At 41.1% G+C, this 11,988-nt stretch overlaps 2 protein-coding genes across 2 annotated transcripts; both read left to right on the forward strand.

Annotated features, from left to right (window-relative positions):
* Positions 1-671: 671 nt before the first annotated feature.
* slc48a1a (solute carrier family 48 member 1a) lies at positions 672-3,873 on the forward strand. Its single transcript, XM_084553743.1, has 3 exons — positions 672-1,379; positions 2,260-2,427; positions 2,550-3,873. The coding sequence occupies exons 1-3, from the start codon at positions 1,250-1,252 to the stop codon at positions 2,684-2,686; spliced, it is 435 nt and encodes a 144-aa protein (XP_084409869.1). The 5' UTR covers positions 672-1,249; the 3' UTR covers positions 2,687-3,873.
* A 1,160-nt stretch (positions 3,874-5,033) lies between these two features.
* Positions 5,034-11,666, forward strand: LOC311494614 (solute carrier family 26 member 9-like). The gene is made up of 20 exons (XM_084553742.1): positions 5,034-5,165; positions 5,361-5,500; positions 5,629-5,739; positions 5,888-6,063; positions 6,165-6,329; positions 6,434-6,586; positions 6,678-6,760; positions 6,883-7,030; positions 7,107-7,220; positions 7,344-7,421; positions 7,507-7,602; positions 7,698-7,804; positions 7,905-7,974; positions 8,064-8,156; positions 8,252-8,401; positions 8,513-8,764; positions 9,467-9,521; positions 9,860-9,996; positions 10,614-10,673; positions 10,785-11,666. Exons 1-20 carry the CDS (start codon positions 5,041-5,043, stop codon positions 10,794-10,796), a joined length of 2,325 nt encoding a protein of 774 aa, XP_084409868.1. The 5' UTR covers positions 5,034-5,040; the 3' UTR covers positions 10,797-11,666.
* The last annotated feature ends 322 nt before the right edge of the window (positions 11,667-11,988 follow it).

An 11,988-nucleotide genomic window follows, 5' to 3' on the forward strand; every position in this document is an offset into this window, starting at 1 on the left:
AATCACAAGAAAAGCAAGGACCAATTACAGCCCCGATCTCAACAAATCTGATATGAATCAGTCTATGATCATGAGACAGACTAAATTCCCATAAAAAGTGTCTCTAAGATGATTGAAACAACCTGCCTGCCAAGAACCTTGAGAAACCGCATGCAAATACCCTGCAGTACTGGTTCCTTAACCAAATACTGATTTGATTTAATCATATATGTAGAATAATTTGTTTCTGTTTCTGTTAGCATCACATTTTTACTACTGCATAGTTTCTTATTATGAATAGCTAACTTTTTTTCAACTAACCTGCAACAACTTGAGTTAAAATAGTGAAGTGCAATAATAAGTGTAATAATAACATGCAGCTGGTATTTTTCTATTTATGCAACGACCATGTACAGTCACAATATTTATTATTATTATTATTCTTTTCTGGGTGTTTGGTATTTGGGTTTATAATTCGTGCACATGTATGTCTGACAGTGCTGTATGCGATGGAGATGTCAATTTCCCTGCAGGTACCTCCCAAAGGGATCAATAAAGTTGTCTATCTATCTATCTATCTATCTATCTATCTATCTATCTATCTATCTATCTATCTATCTATCTATCTATCTATCTATCTATCCATTAAACTGCAGTTTCTCTTTGCTCCACTGGGGGCAGCATGTGAGGAGTCGGGTGTTTCCTCTGTACAAAGATATTTACAGAACTAGAGATAGATGACTTTGAGAAAAGAAATGTTTAACAAACACTCGAGAAATTCGTATTTTTTTAGGACAACAACGACAACCCTTTGTGGGTCCAGCCTTGAGGGCAGCACAGTGGTTTGACATATGTACAACGTATATTTAATTCTCAAGGAAATCCGATGATCCGACAGTGATCCGGGGTGGTGTTGTTCTCTCCATGGCAGCGTGTTATCTTTGCGGTGGCTGTTCGATAAACACTTGTCTTGGTATTTTGTTGCTACTTGTTAGCTAGCAATCCTAAACAGTGCCATCGCTGTTTGTCGTATACAAAACACAGGAAGTAACACAATTAACTGATTTTGAAAGCTAGTTTCGTTTTCAGAGGTAGGCGTGGTTCTCCTCCTGGCTGTACAGCCGAGGGGGATTTTATCTTGTTGTTGAGGATATTACATAATGTGGCGGTAAGCTGTTGATGTAGCTTAACGTTAGTCTGTTTTTGAGAAAGACGCCTTTATCTCGTACCACGGTTATAAACGTTAGGGTAGCAGTGGTCCAGCTTCACAATGGGATTCAACAGGGTCTACATTAGCATAGGATATGCTACATTTGGGACTCTGGTCGGACTCTCGGCTTTCCTGGTCTGGAATATCGCTTATAAGCAGCCGTGGACGGCGGCCATGGGAGGCCTGTCAGGTACGGTGACACACATATTTACTGTAAATATTGAATATTATTTGTCGTTCTCACATGACATTGGTACATTTATTTTACACTTCCTAATCCTGGTACAGGCCTTGTTTGGCAAACACCATAATTTCTTACCTAGTTACCTAATTTCTTGTTTATTCTCAGTCACTGGTCATTTATGTGTTTATTTGTTTCTTGTTCGGTGTTAGCAAGACACTTATGAGCCACTTTATAGCTTCTTCAGCATTAATCTTTGGCCTTTAGTCTTACATAAAGGGTGCCAGTATTAGTATATGCCACATGACCCATATGGCACATTTAAAGCTGATAATGACATTTAGGAGTTAAGATCTCAGTCAGTTCATAGCAATTTCTGATCAGTTGATCCATAACTTAACTAGTTTGATTCAGACCTTCAAATTACACACTGATCGAGACATTTTGCATTGTTCAGTCTTGACTCTGATGGACCGACTGTAATGGATTTACATAGAGTGGGATTTATTGGGCCAAAATGCACCGATCAGGCATAACATTATGACCAGGAGAAATAAATAACACTGACCACCTTGTGACAATGCATTCTGCTGGGAAACTTTTGGACCTGGCACTCGGTTTAGGAACAACTCATAAAACAGCACAAGGTGTTGACCTTCAATAGATCCCAGACTGAGTATCTGTGGAACAAGCCCCTCCCCTCAACCCGTAGGACCCAAAGGCCCCCACTAACAACATTCTGTTGCCAGACACCACAGGACACCCTCAGAAGGTCCTTTTCAATTTTCTGATGAGTCACAACTGTTTTGGAGGCACAAGGGAGACCTACACAGTATATAGTATAGATTTAAACATACTTAAATATGTATGTGTGTCTCTCTTTTGACAGGAGTTTTGGCGCTCTGGACACTCGTCACACACATCATGTACCTTCAGGACTTCTGGCGCACCTGGCTTAAGGGCCTCAGGTTCTTCATCGCTGTTGGTGCTTTCTTCTCCACTTTGGCTGTGGCTGCCTTCATCACCTTCCTAACTCTGGCTATTACACAGAAGCAATGTAATCCTCTCACCTCTTTTCTTACTTTATTATGAGCAGTAGACAGTAACGATTCCAGTACTCAGAGAGGAGCACATTCTCCTAATGCAAGTACTAACAGGCTTGTTCTTTCCATCCCACAGCTCTCACTGACCCTAGGAGCCTCTACCTCTCCTGTGTGTGGAGCTTTCTGACCCTCAAATGGTCTTTCCTCTTGGCCTTGTACTCGTACAGATACCGCCAGGAGTTTGCAGACATCAGCATCCTCAGTGATTTCTAGTCAGTACTGATTTTATAGACTGCGTTGAACTTTGAGAGGGTTTCAGTCTGCCAGCATGGGCTGGTCAACGTGCTTTTGTAACAAAGAAGAGGAAAAGCAGATGTGGACAGATTAAAAAGTCATGTGACTTTTACCACATGGAGTTGCAGTTGGTGCACTTGCTTAACAAGCTCTGTATTTGTATCGTAACCTGTTCTCCTGCTTTTAACGACTCATGTGTTACAGTCCTGTAGTAAGTCATAAGTCTAAACCTGTGAAGACTGGAACTGCGTTTGAATGAATTGCTGAAGTCATTTTTGGAGAGATGCTCAGGTGGTTTTGCAGAGAGATTTTTATCCTGGGATTGTTTTTCTTTAAGCAATTAATATGTAAAAGGAATTCCCCATCATATCAGGCTTTGAATCTAGCTGTTAGTTGTTCAAGTGAAAGTGAAAATACTTTCAGTGTTAACATCCTCAGAACCAAAACTAAAACCTTCTACCTGAGACCACTCTTATACTAGGCTGACGGTGTTTGTCGGAGTGCTTGATTGCTTGCATCAAAATTAGTTTTTTTAATTATTGAAACCCCAAACTACAAGATATCTCCAAATAGCCACTGCCTTTTAGCACCATCATCATCATTAGTTCAGCATTTTTAAAAAAAGGTTTCTTTGACGTTAAATCACAGATACGAATAGTTGCACTCTGAATTAAAGCTTTCTTTTAAAAGAGGTGTAAATGTATTCGTATAAGATCCGTTACACTTTTAATACGAAATGAAGACGTGTTTGAAAAAAGCCTTCATGTGGAGTTTGTGCTGTTCATCGTTGGGTCCAGCAGGGGGAGACGTGCTTGTTCTAGCCATTTGAATATTCTCACATTCCTCTTTGAGAGAAAAAAATAAAATTCAATAAATAATTGCACTTTATGATGTTCATGTCATTGTTTTGCACAGATATTCTGACACAATGGGGCAAAATCATGTCATGTTGTTTCCATCTCTCCCCTTTTTAATGTAAAAAGACACTATTTATGTAAATGTATCTTTTATTTTCAGTTAGCTGAATTGTGTAAGTCAGTTTAAACTAGGCTTCGTTATTGGTTTAGCAGTAGCATATGTCCACCTTTTACTATAAAACATGTAATGTTGATGAGAGAATGAATGTGCGGACGCTACATGTATATAGAAACTGAATCCATTAAAGATGCATTTATTAAGTACAACATGCCGTGTCCTTACTCTGCAGATACACAGATACAGCTGCCCCATCATGACCTATTGAACTATATCCTTGCAAGTGTGCATGTACCAAAGTATTGTCATCTTAAGCTCCACCCAGTAGGTGTAGAGGGTCTATTTAGCATAGCTTGATAAGGAATCAAACAAGTGGGTAATACACACACCTGAGCCTAATGTCTGCAGACGTTGCACCTCAACAGTAAGGTAGAGTACTCTCCTTTCAAACTTCTCTGGTATTCTTTTAACATTAGCAGGAAGGCTGTTGGTTGTTGTGACTAATTATTAATTCATTATAATTTTTGTAATCAGTAAGAAACGTGTTATAGCAATTATTGTAGTTTTTAATTGCCAGATCAGGTTTTACAGGTGCTTCCATCAGATGTACTTTATCTAAACTACCACTTTATAATATATAAGCACTTGCCATCAATATGTGCTCTTTTGTTAAACAGTTAAATCTCTTTATATCCAGTTTTATATCAATTTTTCTTCTTGTGCTTTACCCCTAATAACCCTCATGCCCTACATGGGTTTGATAAGAGCTGATAAAATGGTAATGGCAGCAATGTGACAGTTGTTTGACCATCTGTTCACTCCAAACTGTAAAATAGTCGTATCTTCAATTGCTGATATATATTCTTATTACATTGTATTTGCTACCATCATAATTTGAATTTTTTTCTTCTGCGTGCAGAATAAGGTTACTGGGGAGAGAGTGAATTTGCGCAGGTGCTTTTTATTCACCTGGTGTTGATCAAATATTTTGGCACTCCATTGACTTGTTGGCTGATCCCTCTTCCTTCAAGGTTAGATTAGTTTGCCACTTGAATGCCGAACGTCACAAGTGCGAGATCCTCTGGTTTCCATGACTGTATAAACATAATGTTCAAATGAGTTCACGTCAGGTTAAATCTTGGTTTTGTTGAAAGCCGGAAATTCAAATGTGCAATCATGTTTTGAAGTATGTTGTTGAAATGTGATGGTGATGTAAAAAATCTAAGAGTACCAGACTGCATGTCAGCAAGGATTTATACAGAATAATATGTGAAGTAAGTAAGAAAATCCTTATATTGCAGGCTGAGAACGCAGAGAGCATTTTGTATGTTCTTAACATATTCCAATACGTTGTAGCCATGCAACCAGAGCGCCCACGTTACGTGACTGACAGGCCGGCATACAGCCTCCCAGACTTTGACAGAGAATTTGACAAGAAGAGTCGACAGTTCCCCGTCAGAGAAAAAGTCAAGAAACTCTTCAGGTACTGAATCGTAATCTTTTTGCAGTCAACATGCAGAAACTATTGCACAAACTCTACCTCTGACAACCTTTGTGTTCTGATCAAACAGTTTACAGTGCCAGAGCTATGTCTCAATACAAAGTTTAGGCAAGTGTTGTGGACTTCGACAAAAGAACCGGGGCTCTTTACAGAGTTTCTCTTGTTTGTTCCTGTCAGATGCTCTGAGCCAAGACTAAGGGGCTTGTTATTCAGACATCTGCCTGTACTGAGCTGGCTTCCCAAGTACAAAGTGAAAGAAAACCTGCTGTGTGATGTCGTCAGTGGGGTCAGCGCTGGCACCATTCAGGTTCCCCAGGGTTAGTCAATTTTCTCCTCTCCGATGCCTCTGTATAATATCCTCTGACAGACGCTAGTTGCTGCAGAGTACAACATAGTTTTTGTATTATTTTTTCATGATTTATTTGACAGTTTCTCTTCTTTTCAGGCATGGCTTTTGCCCTCCTGGCAAATCTCCCTCCAGTCAATGGTCTATATTCCTCTTTCTTCCCCCTCATCCCATATTTCTTCATGGGCACTGCTCACCAGATGGTCCCAGGTAAATCAGAGTGATTTATCTACAGAGATTTTGTCTGATGACAGTGATAAGTTACCGGAGCTGCACGGCGCTGCACTTCGTCTGACTTTGCCCATACTTTGCAGCACGGTGAGGAAAATAGATGTGACACCCTACTTTCTGTGTCCAGGTACTTTTGCTGTCCTCAGCATTATGGTGGGAATCGTGTGTCTCAGGTTGGCCCCGGAGTCGGATTTCAGTCACTTCAATGCCACTCTTAACGCTACAATAGTGGACACAGACAGGATGAATGAGGCTCGTCTGGCAGTGTCTGGAACTCTGGCCTGCCTCACTGCGATCATACAGGTATTTCTGCCGTTTAAAGCTCAGTCTTAAAAAGTGAAAACTGAAACTGATTTGAGGTGAAGTTTAAAAGTGATGACACTGAACAATTTATGTCCCTGCAGATTGGTCTTGGCTTCATGCAGTTCGGGTTTGTAGCCATCTATCTGTCAGAATCCTTTGTCAGGGGCTTCATGACGGCTGCAGGGCTGCAGATCCTCATCTCAGTGCTCAAGTACATCTTTGGCATCAAAGTGCCACCTTATAGTGGTCCGCTGGCTGTTATATATGTAAGTATCTTCCTAATAAAGTGATAAAGAAAAAAAAAAAACATCAACGTACTTTTATAAAATTGTTTGCGATTAAAATCTGTGTTCTCGATCTTTTGACACAGACTCTTATAGATATTATATGCGGCTTACCTCAGACCAATGTTGCCTCGCTAGTATTTGCTCTGGTCAGCAGTGTGGTTTTGATAGTTGTGAAGGAGCTGAATGTCCGCTATCATCACAAGCTTCCCTTCCCCATTCCCATGGAGATCATCATTGTGAGTAGTTTATCTCTCCAAGAATAAAATGTACAAAAAGGTTTGCTCTTGTCTGATAGTAGCGTTTGATTTCTATTCCTGTTTCACAAAGGTGGTGGTGGCCACAGCCATCTCAGGGCCTCTGCATCTTCCTGAGATCTATCATATGGACATAGTGGGAGAAATCCCTCTGGGGTAAAGCATACATCCGCACAGTCACAAGGGGTGCTAAATTCATTGAAAACATGCACAAGTATTTTTATTTTTTTTTGTCTCCTATTTCGACTTATTATTTGTTTTTTGCCTCCATTATCCAGATTCCCAGCACCAATCATTCCAACAGTGAGCCAGTGGGAAGACATGTTGAGCACAGCTTTCTCCCTGGCAATAGTGGGCTATGTCATCAATTTGGCTATGGGGAGAACCCTCGCAGCCAAGCATGGTTATGATGTGGATCCCAACCAGGTAGAAATCCGTGTCTCTCTTTAAAAGTTACATACGTGTTTTCCTCACCTGACGCTGAATGAATGTTCTTGTCTAGGAAATGTTGGCTCTTGGCTGCAGCAATTTCCTCGGGGCCTTCTTTAAGATCCACGTGATCTGCTGCGCTCTCTCTGTAACCCTGGCTGTGGACAGTGCTGGAGGAACGTCACAGGTGACGGCTTTGAAGCCCCAGTTAATGTCAAGCCTTTCTTGCAATTTCATGAAGAGAAATAATATTAACTGGGATGTAAGTAGTCCATCAAACTTCTTCACCTCTTTTGCTGCCCTCTTGTAGTTTGCCAGCCTGTGTGTGATGCTGGTTGTAATGGTTACCATGCTTGCTTTGGGAGCATTCCTGAAACCACTTCCAAAAGTAAGTGGAGATAATAGCGTGATACTAGGATCAGAGGAAAGTGAAATATCTGAGTAGTAACCTCTTGTTATCCTTGTTTCCCAAGTCAGTGCTTGGAGCGCTGATTGCAGTCAACCTGAAAAACACACTCCTGCAGCTCTCTGATCCCTATTATTTATGGAAGAAGAGCAAACTGGACTGTGTAGGTCAAAGTCTTTGATGCAATAGCGAAGCACAATGCATTGTGATTGTTTTCCCACCATATGTTTTCTTATACTGTTGTTGCTTCTCTTCTAGTGTGTGTGGGTTGTATCATTCTTGGCCACGTTCTTTCTTAGCTTGCCTTATGGAGTTGCTATCGGAGTGGGATTTTCTATCCTGGTAGTGATTTTTAAGACGCAATTGTGAGTACAGTCCATACAATATCTACTATTATTTGACTGGAACCAAAAAAAAAAAAAGGAGTGTGATGTATTACTTGTGTTAATAATGTGTTCCTTCCAGTCGTAATGGTTCAGCAATGGTTCAGATCATAGATACAGACATCTACAAAAACCCAAAGATATACAGTAAGGTATTAAAACTACATTTTTCCCCCCATTTTTGTCATGACTGATAATGTAAGAGGAATTGCATCTAATTTTTTCTGTAATAACTCCACAGGGCAAGTCAATAACAGGTGTGAAAATAGTGAACTATTGCTCTCCAATCTATTTTGCAAATGCTGAAATATTTCGCCAGAGAGTCATCAAAAAGGTACACTGAAACAAATTATCGCTTTTGCTTCCAGGCAAAAATAGCCAAGTGTTCATGTAGTGTAACAGTGTTTACACAGGTATGTTTGTACCTAGACCGAGCTGGACCCGGGCAAACTTCTCCTGGCCAAACAGAAGTTCTTAGAAAAAGAGCGGGAAAGAGAGAGGGAAAAGGCAAAGGATGAGAAGAAGGACAAGGAAGTGAGAAGGAGGAAATCCTGCTCTTTGGTCAACATGAAGTCTCAGGTAGCTGAAGGACAAATGACGTGTAACGAGTCATTCATGAGTCATTCTACTGTCAATATTTCCTGTGACCTTCTCTGAACACCTTTCTGAAAGCATTTCCTCCAAATCCAGACCATATCTCAGCTTGAGCTGCAAAATGACTTTGATATGATCGACGGCAGCGCCAGCACAGCTGAACCTCCCACGAGCTATGTCAACTTCCACTGCAGCGACACCGAGCAGGGCGAGCAGTCGCCTGAACAGGAGCCAGCCAGTCCCTCTGCTGTCACACTGGAGACTCAGCCCATGCCGTTCCACACCCTCATCCTCGACTTGGCGGGGGTCTGCTTCATAGACCTAATGGGGATTAAAGTATTGATTAAGGTTCGTAGAAAAAAATACAGTTCCATTAAATTGTATTCATAACAGAAGTAGAGGAAAGATAGAGTATGACAGATACACTGTCGTAGTTTATTGTGATTAGACTAGTTAATGTTATTAGTGTTTATTTTAATTGACAATAGATGGAAGTTGACACATTAATGTTAGCTGGTGAAGGTTTTCTAATGGTTACTGACATTAAACTGATCTCTAATGTGCAGTTTACACCTCTGTGTCAATTTGACGGTAGTTGTACCCAGACCCTATGCAGACCCTAACGCCTGACATGCACCTCCCCAGAAATATAACTACACGTCGCGTATTTCCAGCTGTTTCACCATCTCCGCAATTTCCGAAGCAATTGTTTTGCATCAGTAAAGATGGAACACATCGAGGAATGGTTAACCGAGGAGGTTTGGAGATACAAACATTTGTATTTCGGCGAAAGTTTCAGTCGCCATTGTTGAACGTGAAGCAGAATGACTCACACCGGCGTAGGCTATGTGCGTAGGTTACTCCGTCTATGTCCCGCAGAGGTTTAAACCGCGCTTAACAGTGCTTTTACATTTTCTTTGATATGGGAGTTGAACACTGGCATTTCAAACCGGGCCTTTTCATTTGAGCATCAGTAGCATGTATTTATCTGCTCACAGTCAACCCAAGATGTCCATGAGCAATCCTCTTTCTTTCATTTCCCCGTCACAGATGAACGCAAGCTATGCGATGCTGGGCATTAAACTCTACCTGGCTAATGTTCAAGGTAAAATCTTAAATGGTTCAGGTGCATTCACACTTGCTGGCTCTACTGAACAGTTGGCATAGCAACGCAGACCTAGTCATTCATACAACACTAAGTCCATTAGGTCTGTGAAGGACACTGTTTAGAGTACAAACTGTAAGTTACACGTTACATGTGTCCTCTATTTTCCAGTGAGATAAAGGGGATGATCCCCTTGTGTAATTTATTGTACCTGAATACTTTAAAGCCTCAAATCTTGTCTTGCCATATTGCATTATCATTGTACTACTACATTGGTGTTTAGAGTGACTGGCTGTGTGCAAAGCCTTGTGTAATATTTGTTGTCTTGCCGCCTGCAGCCCAGGTGTGTGACGAACTGGAGGCTGGAGGGGCGTTTGATGACGGCAATATTTCCCGTGGTAATCTCTTCCTTTCTGTCCACGACGCCATTCTGTTTGCTCTGCAGACCTCTGGAGAGAGGCGAGGCTCCTCAAGGGTAGGCCCCACTGCATGAAATAACCTTATCATACAAATCCTTTTCATAACATCACACACAGACACGTGCTGTTTAAACTCTCCGTGGCGAGGGGTACAGGGGGAGATTAAGAAGAGGAGAAAGACCAGATTTATTTTCTAAGTGAAAAAAATTCCTCTTTTTAGCTCGGCTTTTGTCACCCTATCTGGTTCAACAAGGGTAAACAGAAATATCACACAGGGTTTTGTGACACAGTGAGTACCACAACAAACAAAGTTGTGAGTTACAGCAAGGTCACGCCGTGTGTCTGATTTAGTCTCTTTTATTCTGCCTCTTGCTGCCTCATGAGCATGGGCTGCCTTTGCTAGCGTCTGACAGGTGAGGCAGCGCCTTGAGTAGGATTTGGAAGTTAATGTGGGCAAAATTGTTCATCTTTATTTTATAATATTCAGAAAAGCAGGTTAGGTTTTATGTTTCTCAGTGTGGCTGGCAAATATCTTTAAAGCACAAGTACCTCGGACTTTGAAGCTTCCTTCTGCCGCTGTCTTTGCTGCATGTTGTGTCAGCGCTAATAGCATCACATTGTGTACACGCCTGTTTGACCTTAAAATATGTGAAATGACTTTGTTTGGCTGCAGGCGGAAGGAGCAAAACAGGGACTTGCCTTTAACATTAATGAGGAGAAGGATCTGGAACAGGTATGCATGAGTTTTCTCTACACGCAGATGCAAAATGTCAATTTCCCCTATTTACTTTTATTCATGATGAAACCTGAAATCCATCTAAGACATCTCATTTTAATTTTACAGGAAATGTTTTGATTGCTACAGTGGAGAGGAGCAGACAAAAGAACATGTAATTTACGAAAAATCTATTGTCGGCATAATGTATTCTTGCGTATTTTTTGTTGTTTATCAGTTATCTAAATTAAACCTTTTAGTTTGTGGTTAGCACAGTACTCCACTCCACTGACAGAGGGTGTTACAGGGCAGCTCAAGAGACCCCCAACAACAAGAAAGTGCTGAGCAGATAATGAGGGGAGCTCAGAGCCTCAGTTTGCCTACCTTTCACTATAACTGTGCAGCGAACTTGCTGACTGCGCAGTCATACAGAAGTGCTCCTGTAATTAACTGAGAGTTTGTATGGCCACAGCTGTGAGGTACAACCAGCTGAGCAGTCTGGCCAAGTCCCTGTGGGGGCAAGACACTGCGAAAGGCTAAACATAAATGAAAAGAGGATTACAATGCATCAGCAGTTTTGCTGCTTTTTTGCCTTGCAAACTCTATAAAGGACCGTGGCCTCCATAATTTTCCATAAGGTAGAATAAAGCTGCAGCAACTAAAATAACACACCTAATTGTTGCCACTTGCACCAGTAGAAGCTGTAAGATAAAGAAATTTGTGGACCAACTTGCTTTTGTTTGTGTAGCAGGTGCTTAAAGGCCCTGTGGTGCCTAGCGTAGCAGCAGGCTATCAGTGGTGTTGTGTTGGTATGCCTGAGATGCATGAATGGATTTATGAAGCTATTAAGAAATCATCCTAAGGTATTCTGGCACACATCTGCTCCTTCGCTCCCCCTCGTCTCTGCAGCAAATTGGCACCACAAGTGATTACAAGGTTTCTATGGCCATCAGCTTTAATTTGGAGCCCTGGGAAAGTCTCTCGTCGTTTAATGCGTGTGAGTGTCTCTGTGTGTTTGTGTTTAATTTCATCACCTGCAGCTTATCCTTCCTTTTCTTCTCTGCCTCATTGTTCCGGCTTGAATTCATTAATTTGAATTAGAGAGATATTCTGATTGAAAGAATTAGTTTGACCAAGGTTTGGCACTTGGTTACAAATTATTATGGCACAATCTATTTTGACTTTGGATGTTTCAGTGTCAAAGAAATGACAGTTTGACTGTCTTTTTTTTACATTGTCCATCTTTATTGTATACTGAAGACATTAGCAAATGCACACTAAAAACCCAAAATGTACAATTGTTCCTTCATTTTTTGTATTAACTGTGTTGAAG

This window comes from Chelon labrosus, assembly GCF_963514085.1.
Source record: "Chelon labrosus genome assembly, chromosome: 10".
NCBI classification, from domain to species: domain Eukaryota; kingdom Metazoa; phylum Chordata; class Actinopteri; order Mugiliformes; family Mugilidae; genus Chelon; species Chelon labrosus.